A 22,612-nucleotide genomic window follows, 5' to 3' on the forward strand; every position below is an offset into this window, starting at 1 on the left:
GAGTGGATCTCTTTGTTCTCTGGGCTTCTGCCGAAGGCTGGCATTGACTGGTGTAGGCGCAGACACATTGGTTTGAGGAGTACCCGAAGAGAACCTTAATCTTATCTTGAAGAGGCTCAAGAGGTAAGTAAAGGACATTCCCGTTCATCTAAGAGAGGCTCAGCCTGTCTCAGAAGGAGAGAATTATCATTTTGATGCTGCCTCTAGTTACAAAGGACTCCCACTCTGCCACTGTGTGGGATACCAAATCTGTTCTTCTGTCTTCAGGGGCCTCTTCTGCTTGGGCCCAGAGAGCACCACTTGTTCATTGCTTCAATGCCTAAGTTTAAGTTGATTAGAGACCAGACGGGGACTGGGGAGGTAGGCCTCTTTTTTTAATCAAGATTCTTCAGAATTGAAGTGTGGCCAGCAATAATCATCATATTTATAAAGCCCTTGCTATATTCCAGGGACAATATTAAACACTTTTTAATGTCCATGTCTGGCTAAATCCCCACAATAACCCCATGAGGTGTAAACATCACTCTTATGTCCATATTACAGATGAGACAACCAAGGCTTGGAAAAGTTGGCTAGCTTGTCTGTGGCCAACACCACTAATAAAAGGGGGAGAAAAAATTCATCTCCATGCACTCACAGCCTCCAGGGGCAATTTATTTATATAAATATGTGTTGACCCATAACCAAAATCGTGGGAGCCATCACACAAACAGTCTTTCTGGTTGGGTCCCCTCTGTCTGGAGGCCTGATCTTTAGGATCCCAGCCTGATGGTACCCTCTTTGGTAAGCCTTCCTTGAAGTTCTCATGGGTAAGGACTCTCCTCTCCTCAGAATTTTGTCTGAGTTCTCATCTGGCCCATTAGCTCTTATACTCACAGCAATCCCCACTCCTACTTGTCCTCCTCCCAGCATTCCTGATACTCCCTACCTGCTTTATTTTTCTCCATGGTATCTATCACCATTTAACATACTAAATATCTTACCTAGTTTTCAGTTTGTTTGTGTTACCTCTCCCTGAACCCCAGGAGAATGCAAACGCCATCTAGGAGTATAGGATTTTTGTTTGTTTTGTTCACTGCAGCATCCCCAGTGCCCAGACCAAGGGCACTAAACTTTTTCTGTAAAGGGCCAGACAGTCAATATCTTATGCTTTGCAGGACATATGGTTTCTGTTGTTATAGCCTGAAAGCAGCCATAGAAGTATGTCAACAAATGAACATGACTGTGTTCCAATAAAACTTTACTTATAAAATTAGGTGGTGGACTGAATTTGGCCTGTGGGTCATAGTTTGCCAACCCCTGACTCAGATCATTGTCTGCCACATTGTAAATGCACAAGAAATATTTTTTGAATAAATTAATTAGTGAATAAATGGATGAATGAGCACAAGATACCTGGTACAGTGCCTGCACACAGCTGGTACTCAATAATAAATGAATATTCCTTTCTATTTTACACTTGTCAAATGAACTCAAAAAGAGTCTGAAGGCTTTGCTAGAGATAAATCATAAAGACTTATTCAAGGGTCTTAGAATTGGCAAACTATGAACATGGCTAGGCAAAAACCTAAAAGTGTTCTGAAGAAAAAAGAAAAGTTTAGAATTCTTGCAGTAAAAAGTACCTTTTTTATTTTTATTTTATTTATTCATTTTTTAGAGAGGAGAGAGAGACAGAAAGGGAGAGAGAGGAGAGAGAGAGACAGAGAGAGAGAAGGGGGGAGGAGCTGGAAGCATCAACTCCCATATGTGCCTTGACCAGGCAAGCCCAGGGTTTTGAACCAGCAACCTCAGCATTTCCAGGTCGACGCTTTATCCACTGCGCCACCACAGGTCAGGCCATAAAGTACCTTTTTGAGAATTTTCTGTCCTGCATTATTAGCCCTAGGGTTGGCCTAGGATGGTTATCAGTCAGAGGTCAGGGGTCTAGAATGGATGTCAGGTGGGCTGGATACACGAGTCCTTCAGGGAGTAATCAGAGGTTATCTGGAGGTCTAGGGTATGTCCAGATGTATATCCAGGCATTGACACAGGACTTGAAAGTCCAGAAGTTTAAGTTCCCAGGTGAGTTAGATCAAGAATAGAATAGTTTCCTTATGCATTAACCTTCATAACATTAACAATTTTAGCAGCTTGGTTAAGTGACTCAATTATCTATATTCCCTATGTTCATTCTTTTCTCATACTTAAATCAACAGTAGAGACCATGATGCATTATATTAGAGGTACAAAGAAAGTGCCAAGGGAGTACTGAGGTGGTGCAGTCCTCATCTTGGGAGAAAGAAGGACTTCAAGGCTGTCCAAAGCTGGGCTGCCCCAGAAGCAGACCTTGAACTAAGGATTTTAGGGCTAGCAGTTTATTTGGGAGGTGATCCCAGGAAATGCCAATAGAGGAGTGGGGAAATGAGAGAGGAAAGGAAGAATGAACAAGCAGGTCACTGCTATGGAAAACCGGACTCTGTCTCAATGGGACCTCAGGGAGAATGTGGAATTTGCCTCCGAATGATCTTATCTCCCCCACCCCCCATGCGCTGGGCTCTTCTTCAATTTCCATTCCCCATTAGTTGAAGGCTGCTCTCAGGGGCCTCAGTTACCCAGTGTTTCCAGTCAGGAGGAGAGTGGCAGGTGCTTGCAGTAGGATGACTTCAGCAGGTACCTGGTAGGTGAGGGGAGAAGGGAGGTGGGCAAGCACTAAAGTGATACTTGAGCTGCCCTCACAGGACAAACTGCCATCTTGTTTGAAATACTGTTTTCAGGTCTTTGATGAAAACTAAGCCTAATTCTAACGGGACAGCCACTAACAGCGGTTTCAACAGACACACAGAGCATTTTCTGTCCCTGCACCCAGTTGGAAAAGTCTATGGGAAGGACTCTGATTAGCCCAACTTCAGTCATTTGTCAGCTCTTGTGTTCTGGGCATGCGGTGTTGTGACTGGCAGCCCTCCTCTTCCAGGCAGAGTGGGGAAGGAGCCACTTCCCAGCCCAGGAAGAAGTATGCTATTCCTGGCAGGGAGGGGCTCTGAGCAGAGGAAACAATAGATCTCCACCGTAAATATGGAGGTTCTTTTGTTTGTTTCTTTTACTTTGTGGATGACAAATAAAACTCACAGAGCAGCTGCAGTTTAATGAAACAATTTACATGCCAAAATTGAACAAGCCCCACCACAGAGCTATTGCTGGGTTTGGAAACATAAACCTGAAAAATACATTCAGATTTTTTTGTAAGTGTTCAGTTTATACAGCAACATATGTGATAGAAGAGAAAGTAATCGAAACCCCAAACAGTTAAAAAGCCATTTATTAGTACTCTTTAGCTTGCCTGCCATTCCAGGCGGGGTGGAGGGACTCTGGGCAAGTTATTATAAAACGGAGACAAAGCCGAAACATAGCTTATGGGCTTATGAGGGGCAAGCGAGGTAAGGCGTGTGAGATACGAGCCACAGGGACGGGCTGTGGCAACGTCTCAGTACATTGTTGTGATGGTGATGATGAAGAAGATGATTCTCTTTGACTTCCCTGTGGGAAACTTCCCTGCTCAGCCAAATCGTTCTTTTATGGCCACCTAGAGGCCAGCTGAAGCTTTTCCGCAGCTCCAGTTTTTGCTCACCACAGCTGGCCAGGAACAGCCCCCTCCTCCCCTCCTCATAAAAACTAGAGCTAGGTGTCTTCCATGCAGACCTGGGAGGTAGGGAAGGTGCTCCAGGCAGGTGGGATAGGGTGAGCAGAGGCAGGAAGCCGGAAGTGAGGGCAGGTGGAGCCCAGGCGCTGGAGCAGCTGCCTGTGGGGAGGAGCTGGGGGAGAGGAAGGGAGCAGGCGCTGCCCTAAGCGCATCAGCAAGCCTTGCCAGTGACTTCAGCCCACAGGGCCGGGGAGGGTTTCTCACTGCAAACATGCCCGCCATGCTGGGGATCTGTTTCCATCTGCTCATTTTACTGCTGAGTTGTAAAGTGCTAAATGTCATTATCCTCCCCTTCCTTAAACAAGAAAAAAAGTTAACAGCCTGAGAAAAGGAGATATTTCACTTCATTTGGCATCCAGCCACCATCATCCGTCCACACAGGGTGCACCCTTGGGGCCTGATTAGGGACGGGAGAGCCCTGTTCCGTTCTGCTTTCAGCTGTTAGCACCGCTCTCTGCAGGCTCCAGGCTGGGCTGGCCACTGGAAGCCGGTCAGAGCCCCGCCTGGCCACGGACGGAGCGGCCAGCCACCTTTTGAACAACTCTAACACTGAAAGAGGTGCTAAAACAGAAAGAGAGAATGGGGACCAGAGGAAAGTAACTTGTTCAAGGTCACCATGCTTATTAGGGCCTGTTCTGTGTGGGCCCAGAAGCTAAACTTGAATTAAAAGATAGAAACTACAGAAAAGAGGATTTCAACTCAATAGAAGCACAAACTCAAAAGGCAGACCAGATGAAAATGGGTTAATTCCTTCACTAGGTAGTAAGCTGTCTGTCTGCCAGAGGTGTGCAAGTAGTCAGACCCTCCTTCCAGAGCAACCACTGTTGAGGGGAGTCCTGCTTTAGATGGACAGGTTGAAAGAGGTGATGACTAAGGTTCTCTCCAACCCTGAGATTCTGGAAGCCTACAGCTGAAACATCTCACCTGCTTTCCTTTAGCATGCCTTGCTCACCCTGGCTAAACAGGAGTTTCTAGCTCCCTGGTGTTGGCTGCTAGGTGCAGAGGAAGGAGAGGGCAGGCAGCACGAGGTGTGATTTATCTTCATTACTCCGATTATGGGGTCATTAAGGCTTTTATTCTGCAGTGCTCCCCTAAGGATCTCCTGCTCTTCAGCTGTGTGACAGACAGTTGTTCTCCCAGCTGCCCAGCGGGCAGGGGTGTTCTGCAGGGCTCAAAATTGTAATTAAATAAAGATCAGCCACCCACTAGCCTCCCCAGACCAGCCAGAACCATAGACCTGGGAGACGGTGAGGTCTGGCCTCAGCAGTGGCTTGCTGGAGAGGGGCAGCCAAGGACCAGGCCCCAAGCCCCAGGGATGGCCATCCTCTCCTCCCCAAAGGGGGGCAGGGGAGGCCACTAATACAGGATGCAGAAGACTGGTGTGGAGGGGGAGGGTAGCCAGCTCTGCCAGCTAAAACCTTCTTCAGCCCTGGCCAGTTGGCTCAGTGGTAGAGCGTCGGCCTGGCGTGTGGATGTCCTGGGTTCGATTCTCAGTCAGGGCACACAGGAGAAGCATCCATTTGCTTCTCCACCCCTCTCCCTCTCGCTTCTCTCTCTCTTCTCCTCCCCTCCTGCAGCCGTGGATTGATTAGAGTGAGTTGGCCCCAGGCACTGAAGATGGCTCCATGGCCTTCACCTCAGGCACTAAAAAACGGCTCTGGTTGCACTGAAGCAAGGGCCCCTGATGGACAGAGCATCACCCCCTAGTGGGCATGCCAGGTGGATTCTGGTCGGGGCACATGTGGAAGTCTGTCTCTGCCTTCCATACTTTCACTAAATTAAAAAAAAAAATCTTCCTCAGCTTCCCATTAGTCTCCTGTGAGCTCCCTGAAGGTAAGGTAAGGGCAGGTCTATTTTGTTCTCCATGGAGCCCCAGAGCTTGGCACTATGTTTGGCACTCGACCAGTGGTTGATAAGTACTAGCTGAGTGAAGGAGCGGAAGGCCTGTAGTCCTCCTGGACTTGATAGAAGTAAAAGGAGGCATGTCCTGAAAGGGCAGAGAACACTGGCCCACAAGTCTGGACCTGGGATTCAAGTTTGAACCAGTCATTGGTTCATGGCTTGACCTTGGTCAAGTCCCTGCTCTCTTGTCTGTTTCCCAAGCTGGGCCTCAGTTTCCCAGTTGCAGAATTGGAGAATTAGCTTAAGGCTGGAGAGGACGAGGAAAGAAAGCCCCTGCTTTCAGTTTGAGTTCTGGGCCTCAAAGGTCCTTGGGCTGCAGAGCTGGCTCCAGCCTCAGCGCTGTGGACCTGGTGATGGAGTCACTTGTTTGTGACTGAGGTAGCGACATCACTGCTGTGAGTTCACTCAGCTGAACAACCCACACTGAGCCTGTCTTGTGTGCCAAGATCAGTGCAGGGCCCCGGGGCTGAATCAGTTATAGTTCCTGCTGTAAACAGAGTTGGGGGCAGGGTGGGCAACAGACATGCTAACAAAATTATGACCCAAAAAGAAGGAATAAATGCAATGCAGTGGGACACGGTGCCCTGAGAGCTCTCCATGCATAAAAGAGAGTGATTAATGAGAGCTGGGAGGCTTTGGTAAGACTTACTGGAAGAGGCACTTGGGATGGAAGTCACAGGAAAAAAGCCAGTGGAGGTGGAGGATGTACAAAGTCACAGAGGAAAAGCAATTTGGGAACACAGAGACTAGGGCACTGGGGGAAGGGACAGTTCAAATTGGTTATAATAGACCCAACTCTAGACCACAGATGACATATCTCCCAGGAAAGACTGTTTCAGAAGGCAGCACAGAACTGGGAAGGCCTGGTCCAAATTCTGGCTCTTCCCGTACTTACCTGAGGACACAGTATCTCAGTGTCCTCATCTGTAAAATGAGGATTAGAATGCTACTACCCAGGGCTGTTGAGAGAATTACATGCAAGAAGTGCTGGTAATTGAATCTGGGGTCTGCCCTGGAAATGGGGATTCCTATCTTTTTAGCTTTTAGTCAATATGTGAAATCTCTGAGAGACGCTATAGTGGGTGTTTGTTGGTCATTTATATGAGAAGTATGAATGAGGTGATCAGAATGAAAGTTTATTAAAAAGGTTTAACCGGAAGAGGAGGCAGTAGAGGAAAAGTGTTTATGTGACAGGTGACACATAAACACTTAATGCTTTAGTGTTAACCAGTATATTCATACTTTTCCAAATCTAAAAAATGCTCACAGCAGGTCTCAGGTACAAAGGAGGAATGGCTAGGAAATGTGACCTTGGGCAAATCACTTCCCTTGGAGGGTTCTCAGTCTTTCCATCTCCACAAGGAGAGATGTGGAGAATGTGATCGCTAAGGCCTGCACCTCTCAGTCTTTTCTCCATCTGTCATTGGAGGCATAAAGAGCAATGTAGGGGTGCTGGCCTTTCCCTGCTGAATAGCTGAAGATCAGAGATCTGAGCAAAGCAGTGCGTATAACTGTTTAAAGAAAGGAACAAATGCAAAACAAATTACAAACCAATATGGGGGTTTTGCCATTGCAGTTATGTACGACTAACTAGCTTTCCTGGAGTCTGGCAAGAACTTAATCTGGAATTTTAGGTTGAGTAGTTCTTGTAGGTGGGGCCACAAAAATCCAGGTTGGCCAGTCTAAGATTTGGTGGCCAATGTCTATGTCTTTGACCATCAAAGTCCACATAAGATTCTATGTCTATGATTCCAAGAGTGTAAAATTCCAAGATATTCTTCATTCTCTTGTGGTAGGTTTAAGGTTGACGGCAGGTGTCACTTCCTGATGAGTGAAGCAAAATCACTATTGATGGGCTTTATTCCTTTTCTGGGAGGCTTGCAGACCACCCGAGCAAGGATGAGGCCTGCTGGAAGGCTGCTAGCCAGGTAGGGAAGAGCCCTGAGCAGGCAGGTCTGGGCCACCAACCTGCCCCTTACCTGCTCACTGTGCAGCTTTGCCCTCTGCTCTAGCCTGGACTTTTCTGGCTGCAGGACCTGTGAGACCCACTCCAGTCAACTTAAATAAGGGCTTTATTACAGAGTGTCGTTCACGGGAATCCAAAGACAGGCACTAAGGCCTCAGGGACTACACCATGGACTAGAAAACGGCCAAAATCGAGACAGTTATCTTCTTTATCTCTTAGGAGACTCGCAACCATCTTATTTTCTCTGCATATTTTCCCAATTCTCTCCTTCAATTGGCACTTTCCTGAACCAGGTCCTTCTTTCTCCGCACGCATGTCAAACTGCCCTAGTGTCTCCAAGTCCCCACCTGCTCAAGCAGGCTCAGAGTTGGTCCAATCAGCTGTGCGCGGGGCCTCGAAGGGGCGGGGCAGGTCCCTCAGAAGGAGAACGAGCGGCGGCCCCGCGGTGCGCCAGTGTCCTCGCCCTCGTGTTCCATGGTCTCAAAGAGCAGCCGCACCAGCGCCGGCCGTCCCTGGGCCACCAAGGCCCGGGCCAGCCCCAGCACCTCGCCGGTGTGGCCGCGCCACACACGCTGCAGCTCCTGACGCAGCCGCGCGGCCGGGTACTTGTCCTGGGCGCAGCGCAGCCACGCGTCCACCTCGCGGCCCAGCTCGCCGTCGCTCAGCTGTGCCTGGCTCCACTGCGCCAGCAGCGCTTCGAGCAGGTAGCCGAAGCCCTCGGTGTGGCTGGAGCCAGTGTCGTCCAGCTCCACCACGCGTTTGAAGCAGGCCGCCGCGTTGGCCTCCTCGCCCTTGATGCGCAGGCACTTGCCTCGCAGCAGCTGCAGCTCGGGCAGCGTGGCGCCCACCTCTGACTCCCCGGCCTTGGCCAGGAAGACCAGGGCCTGGTTCAGCGCCGCATCGTCCACGGCCAGCAGCTCCTGCATCGCATCTACGCCCATGTAGTAGTAGACCTGGGGTGGGGTGGCCTGGGTGAGCCTTGCAACCACCACCCCCTCCCTGCCAGGGCTGCTTCCTGCATCCCAACCTTCCCTTATTTCACAATTATTAACCACAATATTTGGTCTCCCTTCCCTGGAAAAGGTGAGACAATACTCTGATTCCAGTTCCAGCCCCACACTCTTGGCCACATAACCTTGACCAAGGCAATTTCTCAGTTTTTTTCATATTTAAAATAAGATCTTGTCACATTTTAGTATGCCCTGTGCACAGAAGGCACTGCTGGTAAAGATGAATGGTTCACACTTACTGAGTGCTTAGAAGAAGTTAGGCCCTGTCCTAAACGATGTGCACGCATTCCTTCATTTAATCCTCGCCTACAGGAAGTGGGTACTGTTATCAGGTAGGATGATGCCCCCTATTCCTCCCTGTGCCCTAAGTTCCCAGGGCTGGCTGGCAGAAAGTAAATAGGTTCTTAGCAAGCCAAGAGACTGCCTTACCTGGCCGATGTCCAGGTAGGTCTTGAGGCCTGGGCACACCTTGACCACTTCCTCGAGGTCTGCCTTGGCGCAGGCCAGATGGTTCCTGTCAGGCATGCCTCCGAACCCCATCTTGACTCGCTCGAGGTCATGAAGGTAGGCTCTGATATGGATCTGCCCACAAAGAGTCAGCTCAGGAAAGAGGCTCCAAGCAAGGACCCCTGCCCTCCTTTCTGCCCTACATGAAGCCAGTCATTTCCTTAACAGCAACTCAGGGGGGTTCTGTAGTATAGCAGAAACCCCCGGGACTGGGACCCTGGAGTCCTAGGTTCTAGTCCTGTGCCAGTCTGGGCTAGCCACTCCCCTTTCTGGGCCTTAGTTTCCCTGTCTGTACAATGAGTGGGTTGAATGAAGTAAGAGCCCTTCATTCATTCAACAAATATGTATTGTATGCCCACCATATGCCAGGCCCTGTGCTTGGTACTGGGGTGCAATGCTGATAAGACGGATGAGGTTCCTGCCCTTGTGGAACTTAACGTTCTAGTAGGGAGATGATCACGAACAAGTGAACAGTACCATTTCCAGTGGTAATAAGTTCTATGCAAAAATAAGCACAGTGATGTGATTGAGGTAACTGAGGAGAGGGTTATTTTAATTTTTTTTTAATTTTATTTATTCATTTTTAGAGAGGAGAGAGAGAGAGGGAGAGAGACAGAGAGAAGGGGGGAGGAGCTGGAAGCATCAACTCCCATATGTGCCTTGACCAGGCAAGCCCAGGGTTTCGAACCGACGACCTCAGCATTTCCAGGTCGACGTTTTCTTTTCTTTTCTTTCTTTTTTTTTTTTTTTTTTTTTTACAGAGACAGAGAGAGAGAGTCAGAGAGAGGGATAGATAGGGACAGACAGACAGGAACGGAGAGAGATGAGAAGCATCAATCATTAGTTTTTCGTTGTGACACCTTAGTTGTTCATTGATTGCTTTCTCATATGTGCCTTGACCATGGGGCTACAGCAGACCGAGTAACCCCTTGCTCGAGCCAGCGACCTGGTGAGCTTTACTCAAACCAGATGAGCCCCATGCTCAAGCTGGCGACCTCGGGGTCTCGAACCTGGGTCCTCTGCATCCCAGTCCGATGCTCTATCCACTGCACCACCACAGGTCAGGCGAGAGGGTTATTTTAGATAGGATGGCAACAGCGATTTGGTGAAAGTCCATGTAAGCAAGCAATTTGGGAAGAATGGCAGGTGGCCCCAACTTGCATCAAATTACAAATGATTTCAAACCCTTGCTTTCATCCCCACTTCTTCCTTTTTTCCCCACACTTGGAGCATTTAGAAAATCTAGAGATTCAGGCAGGGTGGGGTAGGGGTGAAAAGGAGAAAATAAGGAGAAGGGGGTCATGGTTGAAGGTATTAATGCCAAAGAGCTGAGGGGATGGGCTCTGATTCTAAGAGAGCATCACAAGGTGGGTGGAGGGTGAGAAGCTCGGTTTTATTGCCCATTGGACTTGGCTGAAATCCAGCCCCTCTCCTTTTAGCCTGTGAACTGGGGGAAGTTCCTCAACCTCTGCGCCTCATTTTCCACATCTGAAAAGTTATTACACTACTGTCTTTCTTGGGGAGTTACCATGATGATTGAGAGAACATGTTCCAGCCAGGACCTAGCACGTGGTAGGTGCTTAGTTCATTCATTCATTCATTCATTCATTCATTCAACAAATATCCATCAAGAGCCTGCTGTGTGCCCAGTACTTCCTGGAATTGAGGTATTCTAGAGAGCAAAATGACAACATTCCCTGCCCTCATGGAGCTTATATTTTAGTGGTGCAGAGAGACAAAACTAAATAATAAATAAAGCAAATAGTGTGTTAGGGAGTGATAAGTGCTAAGAAGAAAAAGTAAACCAAGAAAGGAGGACATAAAATGCTGAGGGGTTGATATTCTCAGTGAGATAGTACTAGAAGCTGTCTTTACCAAGAACTCCAGAAAGCGAGGGAGGAAGGCAAGTGGACGTCTGCAGGAAGCGCATTCTCGGCAGAAGTCCTGCAGGGAGATCTTTCTTGCCTCAGGAATAGGAAGGAGGCCAGTGTGGCTGGAAGAGAAGGAGCTGAGGGAGGGGTAGCAGAGGGAGGTAATGAGCCAGGTAGGGCCTTCCGGGTTGCAGCCTCAGGGGTAGGGACTGAGGCTTTCACACAGGTAGTGAGTTCCCTTCTCTTCTGTTCCTGCCATCTCACCACTCCCTGCCCCCATCCGTGGTGCTAGTCTGGCCATCTGAGTAGTGTGTGACCTGTGGATCTATAGGGAGGCAGTGAGCAGGACACAAGCTGGTGATGAGGTCAGAATATTAAATCAGATCATAAATGTAAGTGCTAGGTAAGACATAGTGTTTCAGAAATGTTCTATTATTTACTATTGTGACTAATATAATTACTACTGATAATAATCACATTAACTACAATGAATGAATATCCTGCCTAGTACCAGCTGGCAAAAATGATTATGTCATTGAGACCAAGAACAAGGGAGCAGATTCGGAATCATGTCCTAAGAAAGCTAGTAGAGAAGATGAGAGGAGCTGTTTAGCCTGGAGCAAAGGAAACTGAGGGCTCCATGTTTCTTTCCCCAAGCAGCTGGGCTCTATGTGGGTCCACAGGCCAGATCTGGGACCAGTGGGGGAAGGCAGAGAGAGACTGCTCTCAACTAGATTTGTAACTTGCAGAGCTGAATGACCATGTGTTAAACTGCTTCAAGAGCTAGTGAGTCAGTTAAATATACACCTAATAATAGCAACCCATCACTTATGAGCTCTTACTATGTGCTCAGTGCTGAGTTTTACACAGAATCTAATTTACCATATGTCCCCATGTATAAGACGCACTCTTTTTCAAAAAAATTTCGGGGTCTAAAAGCTAGGTGAGTCATATACAGTGGCTGTGGCATTTCAAATGCCAAAGATGGAATTGAGGACGAGGCAACATATGAGGACAGTGATTCGTCATCAGAAACAGATGAGGACAAGCTAATGGATGGGAGTTTTGACAGTGATGAGTTGTATGAATTTTATGATGAATAAAACTTGAGTTCAATAACTTTATGTAATGCATTATTTTTTCAAATTTCGAGCCCCTAAATTAAGGTGTATCTTATACATGGGGAAATACAGTAATTCTCATAACAACTCTATGGGGTAGGTACAATCATTTCCAGTCTACAGATGAATAAACTGAGACTCAGAGTTTGGGCAAGACCATTCATCTTTGGTCCCATAGTATGTAAGTGGTGCTGTGGGACTGAACCAAGACTAGTACGTCCAGAGCTGAACTCTGATCTACTACCTTAGACTCCTCTTGATATATATTACTGCCTTTCACAAGCACCTCTCACACACCAGGCATGGTACATTAGATGTTACTTCACTTAGTTTTCTGACAACCCTGTAAGACAGGTGTTATCTGTATCTTCCAGATTTGGAGGTTTGGAGGGCTAACTGGCTTGCTCCCAGTCCCAGAGTGATAGATAAATGGAGAGGTCAGATTTCAACCCAGATCAGTCTGAGTATATTGGGTACTAATCAAAAAGAGGCTGCAGGTCTTTTACCAGGTAGGTCATTGTAGAAGGGATACCTCAACAACTGTGCAGAATGTAAACTGTGTGCCTCGGTGATTCCTAAGCTCCTTTCCACCATGAAGGCTCTGGCAACCGGGTGGACTCTTTGGACTCTGGCAACCGGCTCTTGGCCTGTGGCTCTTGTTCTCTAATTCCCGATGGCAGGAGGAGGTGGAGTTAAAGCGTGACTCACCTTGGCCCTTGTGCAGTATGCCTGCCAGTTGAGCTCTGGATCTCGTAGGACATCCAGGGCCATGTTGCAGGTGCCAATGGCCATATCCTGCTTTCCTAGGAAGTGGAAGATTTTGGCCAGGCGATTCAGGATTGGGGGTTGGTCCTTGGCAATCTCGATGGCCTGGGTAAGGGAGGAGGGTTAAGAGCATACAATTTGTTTGTTTGCCAGAACTGGCTAGACAGTGCCTGACCTTCAGGAACACTATCTCTGGATAGAGCCATGTCATCATAATGCTCTTACTGCCCCTGTTCACCTGCCAGTAAGTTCAGTCTTCTCAGGGAGCCCGACACTTTGGGGTACAGCTCACTGGCACTTAACTCTCGAGAGCTTGACTCACCGCCATGCTCTCCACCATGTTCATGTCCAGTGAACCCCTTCAGACCCCAGGCAAACCCCTCTTCTTCAGACATATCCAGTGTGTTCTCCCCATTTTCCCAGGGCAGGTGGGAGTAGGGGCCAGCCTCAGCTGTAACTGGTCACAGTGATCCTATCTAGGCCATAGCACTCACCCCCATACTGTTTCTGATGGCTGCCTGCGCTGTGTTCTTGGCTGCCCCTGAGAAGCTGAACTCTCGCAGGGGCCTGTCTGCCCAGCTCTTTGCCCTAGCACTGAGTAGGTTCGCGAGCAGTGGTGAAGGCAGTGTTCTTGATAAATTGGACACAACTCTCAGAACCCTCATGAACCGGTGTTAATGCTCTGTTCTAAGATCTGTCGTCAACACATTGCTCACAACCTACCAGCAAATGTTAGGGAGAAGCCCGTGCAGGGCACTGCTGAATGCACAGGTGAAAGAATATCACAGGGACCCCAGCCTCCAGGAAAGACTTCAAAACTGAGCTGAGTATAGAAACTGCCACATAAACAAGGTGCAGGAATCAGGCTTGACTGGCACTTTGCAGTTTTCTACTGGCCTCTTTGAGCCTCTCAGTCATCTAGAACAGGAGTCCCCAAACTTTTTACACAGGGGGCCAGTTCACTGTCCCTCAGACAGTTGGAGGGCCGGACTATAAAAAAAAACTATGAACAAATCCCTATGCACATTGCACATATCTTATTTTAAAGTAAAAAAAACAAAACGGGAACAAATACAATATTTAAAATAAAGAACAAGTAAATTTAAATCAACAAACAGACCAGTATTTCAATGGGAACTATGCTCCTCTCACTGACCACCAATGAAAGAGGTGCCCCTTCCGGAAGTGCGGTGGAGGCCGGATAAATGGCCTCAGGGGGCCGCATGTGGCCTGCAGGCTGTAATTTGGGGACCCCTGATCTAGAAGGTAGACAGACCAGATAACAGATAAGGAGGCTCAGGGATGGATGTGACTTGCCTTAGGGTCACATAGCCTGTGGGCACAACGAGCACACACAGAGACTCTGGCTAAACCCATCCTCTTTCCATTAGGGGCTGGAGGTGGGGAGGGGCCATGTGAGCCAAGGCCTGAAGGAGAAGAGCCTGAGGGGACATCTGGGAAATGGTGGAAGGCGCAGAAGACAAGGCTGAAGACACAGGCTCTGGCCGGAGAGGGTGTGGAGAGGGTCTGATGCTTACACAGAGGACTGATGACAAGGGGGCATTTTTGTTTTGTTTGGGATGGAGAGAAAGGTCTGGAGTGAGGGCACATCTGGGGTGGGCACACAGTGGGGAGGGGGGTGAAAGTGGGGGTGACACCCAGAGAAGCAGAGGGTTCCTGAAGAAGAAGATGGGGTGCTAGGCTCCATCGCAGTTTGGGGAATGGGTATGGCTGGGCACGTACCTTGCCAAAGCAGTCCAGGGGCTCGGTCCCTGAGTACCCGCAGTCGTGGACGCCCATGGGGGTGGTGGAGAAGGTGTCCTTTCTCTCCAGCAGCATCCCGAGGTAGCACCAGGCCAGAGCTGGGGAGGGGTGGGATAGGGGCCTCTAGGAAGCAGCAGGGAGGACAGAGGGAGAGGAACCACAGGAGGCAGGGGCAGCTGCGCCAAGGTGTCAGCTCCCAGGAAGACAAAGGTGGGGTCAGTGGCCTGAAATCATGGAGGGCCACTCAGGGGCCAACTGAGAGAAATAGAAGGGGGGAGGCATGTGAGTGAATGGATGAACACACTGTTGTGCTTAATCTGTGTTCTCTCAGGGGGCCTCTCCGGAGGCGCACCCCTGGCTCCAGCTCTCCACCAGCTCTGGAGTGCTCGTCCCTGCTCTGGTCGTGTGGCCCTGTGAGAAATGAGGACTCTTCCAGCAGAGCCTTTGCTCCCAGCCAGAAAGTGGGGACGAGAGGCTGAGAGAGACACTCTGTCTCTTATTTGCTAGGTCGTGGGGCACACACCTCAAAACATGCAGTTGTAGTGATTTGCGATTGTTGTATTCACCTGTGCAAGGTGAGTGAGCTCTTGAGAGGAACAAGTGAATATATATATGAGACAAGGTGAGAGAGAGAAACAGGGTCCAGGGAAGAGAGGCGGTGCTAGGGGTGGGGCCAATGTCAGAGACGGGTGCAGGAAGAGCCAGGCAGAAGCTGCTCTCCCACCAGGGGCCCTACCTCGATGGTGGGGGTCCGAGGACTTCAGGACTTGCTGGAGCAGGGCCAGTGTGCGGTTGAAGGCAGGCAGCCTCTTCTGCTCCTCGCTGCCCAGCTCCAGGAAGATGCCATCTAGCCTGCAGCCAAAAAAAGGATGCAGCTGGTTGGTACCCCCCGCCCCCCAGCTGTCCCCAGGTGCAGTAAGTCCTCCCTTTCCCTGGCCCCCGGCAGGGAGAGGACCTTGGGGAGCCCTTGCCATGGAGATGGGCTTAACTACCTCTCCCCTGGGTTCCAAGCCACACCTCTCCCCCATCCCATGTTCCCCTTCCCAGCCTGACCTGATGCAAAGCGTTGCCATGGTGAAGTACCAGCCCCTTTTCTCCTCCATGGGGATCTGGGGAAGCAGAGAATGGGGGAGGCTGCTGTTATTGAAGTACTCAGGCTGTTGTTCATAGATTCCCACACTTCCCCTGAACCCCAAGAAGCAGCCAGTAGTACAAGGGCCTTGGCCTTAAACATCCTTGATATAGTCCTGGCTCTGCCAGTGACTAACCAGATGACCTTGGGCAAGTCACGTTACTTCTCTGACCACAGAGGAATTGACGAGACAATCCATATGAATGTCCTACATGAGGAGCCCATTGCAGAGCTGGTGTGGGACACATCCCCTCCCCTCCCATCTTGCTCTACAAGCTAAGCTCCCCTCCCCTGCCTGTACTCTGCCTCCCCCCCCCTCTGGGGCCCACACCACACTGTCCACCTGCCCCCCACACTGTCCTTCCGGTCTCCCCTTCGACACCATCCCTCAGCTCCCGCCTTCTAGAGAGAGCCCCACTGGGCATGCCGAGGGAGCTCAGCTGAGGCCCAGGCCCCTGAACTGTCTCCCACTCTGGGGCCCACACCTCACTGTTCACCTGCCCCCCACACTGTCCTTCCGGTCTCCCCTTCGACACCATCCCTCAGCTCCTGCCTTCTAGAGAGAGCCCCACTGGGCATGCCGAGGGAGCTCAGCTGAGGCCCAGGCCCCTGAACTGTCTCCCACTCTGGGGCCCACACCTCACTGTCCACCTGCCCCCCACACTGTCCTTCCGGTCTCCCCTTCGACACCATCCCTCAGCTCCCGCTTTCTAGAGAGAGCCCCACTGGGCATGCCGAGGGAGCTCAGCTGAGGCCCAGGACCCCTGAACTGTCTCCCATTGTTATTCTTGCCAACCTTGTCGTGCATTTAGACCGACTTGGGCACCAGATAAAATATTTATGCCGTTATTTATGGGAGTAGCTGTTCCTGCCTCGGGAAGGAATTTTAATGAAAACCAATAAAACCCCCAGTGCATATCAGCAGCTCTGCTTCGGGCTCCGGCCCCTCCCTCTGCCTTCATCTCCCGTTGGTGATCTCCAGACTCGATTCTGCACTCACCCCACACCCCACTATGGCTGCCTCGGCTCAGGACCGCATCATCTCTCTGCCTCCACTCCCAGCAGCCGGGGGGAACACACTCAGCCCAGTCAGCATTTCTGGGCATCCGTGATGTGGGGCCCGGTGTTGGGTGCTGTGGGGATGTGGAAATGAATGGGAACTGCAGCCGGGCCCAAAAGGGCACACAGCCTGGCTGGGGAAACAAACCCAGGCATAAATAATAGGGTCTGACTGCCTGCCACGTGCCAGGATCCTGACCATCTCAGTCGCACACCAGTGAGGCAGGTGTCGTCCCACTTTACAGAGGAACATATTAAGGCTCAAAGAGGTAAAGTGACACAAGAACTGGGGTTTGAACTCCCTTTGTTAGGCTCCAAAGCCCATGCTCCCCTCATCACGCTGGGTTGCCAATAAGTATAGCACAAGGCCGGGTGTGGTGAAGGCCCCGAGAGGGACGCAGACAGACACAGCAGGATGGAGAGGCCGTCCCAGCCAGAAGGCTCTGGGAAAGCTGTGCAGAGACAGAGGCTGTGAGGTGGGCCCTGAATAGCAGCGGTATTTCAGACGGTGGGCTGGGGGACAAGGGCATTCCAGATGGAGGGCTCAGCATAGAGATATGTGGGCAGCCTGGTGAGCATGGAGCATGGTGTGTGAGCTCAAGTTTGCATGTTACGTTGCAGCTTCTCTGGGAAGGCTGTAGATGAGCTTGGAGGGAGGAAGAAGAAGGCAACCTGGGAGTCACATCCCACTGAGTGAACCAAGCAAGACTCCCAGGAGGAGGCCCCACTGATTGCATTCCTCAGCCACTGTTCCCCAAGTATCCTCCTGGGTGGCCCAGGCTGGGCGGGGGTGGGGTGGGGGGTGGGGTGGGATGGGGGGTGGGGGGGATAGGAGAGGAAAGAAGCAGGCCCTGCCTTTAGGAGCTCCAGGTCCAGTGGGAAAGTCAGAACTAATGACACAAAGTAAAGGAACACCAGGGATATTGAAGGAGGTATCCCACACAATCCAGGGGTACCCCCAAGGCTTCCAGAGGAGAAGTTGGACAAGGGTTTTCAAGGACAAATAAGAACCATCCCAATGGATCTGATGAGAGAAAGCATTCCAAACGGAGGGAAATCGTGCGCAAAAGCTCAGAGATGAGTGAGCATGGCGTGTCGAGGCTGCATGCAGCCCCAGTGGCTGGAATCCCAGCTGTAAGGGATGGGGAATGAGCCAGCAGGGGGACACCAGGAGGAGCCCCCTGAGTGCCCGGTTAGGACCTGGAGCTCATCTGTAGGGCAGCAGGGAGCCACAGAAAGGTCAGAGCTGGGGAGTGCCAAGTTCCAATGTTTTTACACTCACATCGTCTTGGAGAGGAATCTGCTACTTAGGAGGGGATGTGTGTATGGGCTTTGGCTGGATCGGGGCTGTCGTGAAGGGAGAGCGACAGGTCCCGAGTGTTAAAGGGCATCCTTGCGAGCTCAATGGGCAGCACTGGCTAAAGAGAAGTCTGAGACTGGCTGCTGTGTAACCTTACCTGCCGCACCTGCACAGGACCTGGGGTGTGGGAAGGGAACTCGGATTCATGGGACTACTGTGTGCCACCCTGGCTGAAGACTTGGACATAATATCACCTACACAGGACCTGGGATGTGGGAAGGGAACTCGGCTTCATGGGACTACTGTGTGCCACCCTGGCTGAAGACCTGGACATAATGTCAGTGTCTGACCAGGGAGAGATTGAAGGCATGTATGCCTCGGGCTCCCTGGATGTTTGTAGGTGTGATCTCGTGACCTCTGACCCCTTGCCCACTTTGAGGTTGGCCAAACTGGGTCATGGTCGGGAGAGACAGAACCTGCTCCCCTTCTCAGGCTCCTTACAAGGAGGCGTAGCTACGAGCAAGAGCAGGTGTAGTCGATGTGGGGGCTGTACTACAAAGAGCAGAGGCCTGGTGGCCGGCTCTCGGGGCTGTGTCCTTACCTGCAAAGGGGGACGATGATAGCAACCTCATAGGCATACGAAGCAGTGCCTCATCTGGAGTACTTGCTCCATTAATGTTTGCTCCCTTTCTCCTGGTTTGGGGTAAAGCTGAGTGGAGTTTGGGGTATCTAGGAGGCTGCTCCATCCACTGTGACCTATTTCAGTCCCATATGGGGCAATGAAGTCTCAGGCCCCGGAGTCAGAGGCATCCTTGCCGCACCCAACTCTCCACACCCTGCTGTGCTCCTAGGCTTCAGAACCCCTCGGTTCCCAGGAACCTTTCTCAACTCTACAGGTCCCCAGAACTGGAGAGCAGTGGGGTGTCCTCAAGGTTCTCCATGGTTCATAGCCACTCTCTTGTTTGGTATTCACAAGAAATAATTATATGTCCAGTCATAGGTTATATGACAGAGCTGTGACTTAAGTTCATGCTTTCATAATCCTAGCCTCAAGCCTTGTCCACAACATTCAATTATTTTGATCAATCTCCTTATTATATCTCTGAGGACACTGAGACCACAGAAGTGAAGCAACTTACCAATGGTCACACAGTAGTATCAGGGCTTAAAATCCAGTGGTTTAGCCATTACTCTGATATTCCTGAGTAATTCAAGAGCCTGGTTATGGTTTGAACAAAGCAATCAACCACGCAATACTACCACCTGGTGGCAGTATACCTGAATTGCAGGGACAACTCAGGCATTTACTCTCCTTCCCTTTCAACTTGAAGACTGAAAGTGATTTTCTGGAAGTAGCCAGCTGAGTGACATCTGTATGACAAATCCCAAACATAGTCCCTTTTTAGATTCCCACTTAAGAGTTACACTTCCGGGAGGGCTTATGGGGTTGCAGATACGGAACGGAGTTAATTGTATAAATGGATCTGGTCTGAAGCTTTGCTGTGCCTACGGTTTAATCTTCTAGCCCTGTGATGAAACTGATGGATGCCCTTACTCTGCTGTGCAATACTGGCCCTAAAATGGACTGTCTCTTTAAAAATTCTTCTGGTTGTAACTGAAGCAGCCACTAAAGCTGTTACTAGGGGCAACCTGGCAAGCCACAGTGCGTTAAATTAAATTAAACAGGTTTCTGACTATTCCCTCCCCTCCTGGAGAAGGTAAGGGCTATTCTACCTCTCTCTTGGAGAATAAAGTTGCTGTGAAATCTCTTAGCTGCAAGGAATTCACTTCCAGAGTTGATAGCTCCCAGAGGCAAGATGTTTGGAGGCAGCCTGGGAGGGCTGAGAGGACCTCTGCTGGGAGGGGGGTGTTTACTGAGGGCCTGCCTGGTGCGGCAATCTGGGCAGTGCACATTTCTCTTGTTCCTTCCTTATCACGACCACATCAGCTGGGGTTTCTGGGGCTTCCCTACAAGAGCGGGCTGGCCAGTGTGTGTCAGCCCAGGCTTCAAGCTGGAGGGGCCCATCTGTGGGAGGGGACTGGGCAAGGCAAAGGTGCCAGCACCGGACTTGATTTGAAATCCTTGGACTCTGGTACTAACTGCAAATGAGAGTGAGGAACGGACCTCAGACGAGGGGTTCTCAGGACATTTCCCAGCTTCTCTGAGGCTCTCATTATTATTTCCCTCATTTTAGAGATGGGGAAACAGCCTCAAAGAAGTAGAGACTTGTGTATTTAACTTGGTATTTTGAGCCAGCTCTCTCTGATATCATGTTTGTGTTCTCCTGAAATGCCTAGCTGCAAGTGTGTGTACAGTGCTTATCATTGAAAAAGTGCACTCCACTCACAGCTTCCACTTGATCCTTACAACACCCTGTGTGGAATGTAAAGTGGGCCATCATTACCCTCTTAGTAGAGAAGGGAAAACTGAGGCAAGATGATGTCGTCAAAGTCACATGGCCAGCGTGAAAGCCCAGACTGAGACCTGGAAATGGTACTTTTTTGCTATGTTAATAACAGCAAATTTTCCTGTACACTGCTATGCAGCGGGCACATACTCAGCATGTGTTAACACGTTCGGCCCTGTCCAGGCGCACCTACAAGGTAGAGACTGTTGTTATCCTGATGGTCCAGAGTGGCACAGCTAGAAGGTAGTAGCTAAGCCCCAGAGCCCCTGCCCCCAACTACCTTAGACTAGTGGTTCTCAAAATGTGTTCCCAAGACCCACAGCATCAGCAACACCTGGAATTTGATAGAAGTGAAGATGCTTGACTCACTGAATCAGAAACTCTGCGGGCGGGCCCAGCAACCAGTGTTTTTACAGGTTGCACCCTCGTTTGAGGACCATGGCACTAGGTTCTCGTGGTAATACACAGGCTGGCTGGTGGATCTTTTTATAAATGAGCCAAAGGATCAGAACTTGCAGCCCTCAGAGAAACCTGATGATCCAAGCTGCTACAGTTCAATTGGTAAGTGACAAAGGTGGGTGACCTCAAAGAACCTGTGTGGACAAGTAGGATTACGACAAACTATTACAGAGCAGGTTTGTGCAAACACAGGGGCATGAGGATGGGTCTTAGCTATTCTATTTACTTATAAAGGTGACCCCCAGAGAAGAAAATGTTGGGGGCTTGGCTGTTTTAAAGGATTTTAATAGAAGATCTTTTAGTACACCAACGGGTTACGATTCTGTGTGTATCAGAATTGGCTATACAGACACTTTGTTGGTTCTTAAGGAAAATATTCACCTTGCAGTTTGAACTTTGCCTTGATGACTGTTGTATTCTATATTTGCAAGTTAGTTCCTGAGAGCTAATTATCTCTCAAAGGGAGGAGGAATGAGAAGGGAAGAGAATGAACGTTTCTTGAGCTTCAGCTATCCACTGGGCACATGAGCGCATCATGCCACTGGGTCCTCACAGCAGGCTGAGATGTAATGCATCCTCCTCCCTTTCCAGGTGAGGAAACAGAGGCTAAGGAAAAACCCACGGACCAGCCCAGACCCACAGCCCAGGACAGGGCAGAGCGGCGGGATTCCAGTCCAGATCTGCCTCCTTCCAACGCCCCTGTCCTTTCCACCTCAGCAGACTGACCCTGTTAAGGCTGACGCTGCAGAAAGAAAAGTCACAAGGTGACAGACTCAGGAATATGTTCTTCCTGCACAACTGGAATGTCCTCTGCGGTGACTCAGAGCAGCCTCCCTGATCTGCGCACCAAACCCTGCCCTCACCCTGCCTGGGTCTGCCCTGCCATCTGTGGGGGCATGAACAGAAAGGCAGGAGCAGAGGATTTCTCCTCCCTCACCCAACTTCTGCCTCAGAAGTGGGATGAGATTGGAGACCCACCCCTGCCTTACCCTCCAGGTATCCTGGAAAGGCTGCTGGCCCAGCCTGGGCCTCAGCTACTGCATCTACAAACTGGGATAATGCACCTGGCCTGTCTCTCCACAGGTGTGGTGGTGGGGTGGGCAGTGTGACCGGCTGGAGGGGATTTGAAGGACATGTGCTATGCCGTGGAAGTAAGTCACGTACACACCCCTGTCTTGGGTTCTCTGGAGGGTTCTATGTGGATTTTAAGATCTGATCAACTGCAGCTTCCTGTTATCACCCCCTTTCTGTTCCTAGGACTGTCGAGCAAACCCAGACCTTGTGGGTCTCCTAGGCTCTGCACTGTTTCCCCAGCCTTGCAGGATTGCCTTGAACCACTTCGCTATCCCACTGTCCCTAGAGGAAAGGGATCCTGTCTAGTCCTGGGTCCGAATCCAGCTCTGGCCTCGGAGGAGGCTGGTGGCTCTGAAGAAGTATCCTGCCCCCTGTAGTAATAATAGTGATGCCTGAGTTTCCTCGGCTCCTCCCATAGGTCTGTGCTGTGTGTACCGGTAACAAAATTTGATCTTTTCTCCTGTAAAAGAGGCAGTTGGGCCAGATGATGCTAAAGGCTTTGGCTCTGGGATCCTGTATCAATGAGGAGGGGAGAGCCCATTCCCAAACTTTGCCAGGTAAGTAGGGAGAGAAGCCAGTGGCGAACTCAGAAGGTGCG

At 50.3% G+C, this 22,612-nt stretch overlaps 1 protein-coding gene across 3 annotated transcripts in view; it reads right to left on the bottom strand.

Annotated features, from left to right (window-relative positions):
• Positions 1–1,883: 1,883 nt before the first annotated feature.
• Positions 1,884–22,612, bottom strand: part of TTC22 (tetratricopeptide repeat domain 22) — a 29,370-nt gene continuing 8,641 nt past the window's right edge. Inside the window, exons 2-7 of one of the 3 annotated variants that reach the window (XM_066376383.1) lie at positions 15,636–15,691; positions 15,319–15,434; positions 14,562–14,680; positions 12,762–12,923; positions 8,984–9,136; positions 1,884–2,653 (exon numbers count right to left, since the gene is read on the bottom strand). In XM_066376383.1, the coding sequence (XP_066232480.1) occupies positions 2,588–2,653; positions 8,984–9,136; positions 12,762–12,923; positions 14,562–14,680; positions 15,319–15,434; positions 15,636–15,691 (672 nt within the window). In that variant the 3' untranslated portion in view covers positions 1,884–2,587. Of the gene's footprint in view, positions 2,654–3,135; positions 3,972–6,693; positions 8,498–8,983; positions 9,137–12,761; positions 12,924–14,561; positions 14,681–15,318; positions 15,435–15,635; positions 15,692–22,612 lie in introns of those variants that run through there. The other 2 variants (XM_066376384.1, XM_066376382.1) reach the window with 2 other exon arrangements.

This window comes from Saccopteryx leptura, chromosome 3 (assembly GCF_036850995.1).
Source record: "Saccopteryx leptura isolate mSacLep1 chromosome 3, mSacLep1_pri_phased_curated, whole genome shotgun sequence".
Classification (NCBI taxonomy): domain Eukaryota; kingdom Metazoa; phylum Chordata; class Mammalia; order Chiroptera; family Emballonuridae; genus Saccopteryx; species Saccopteryx leptura.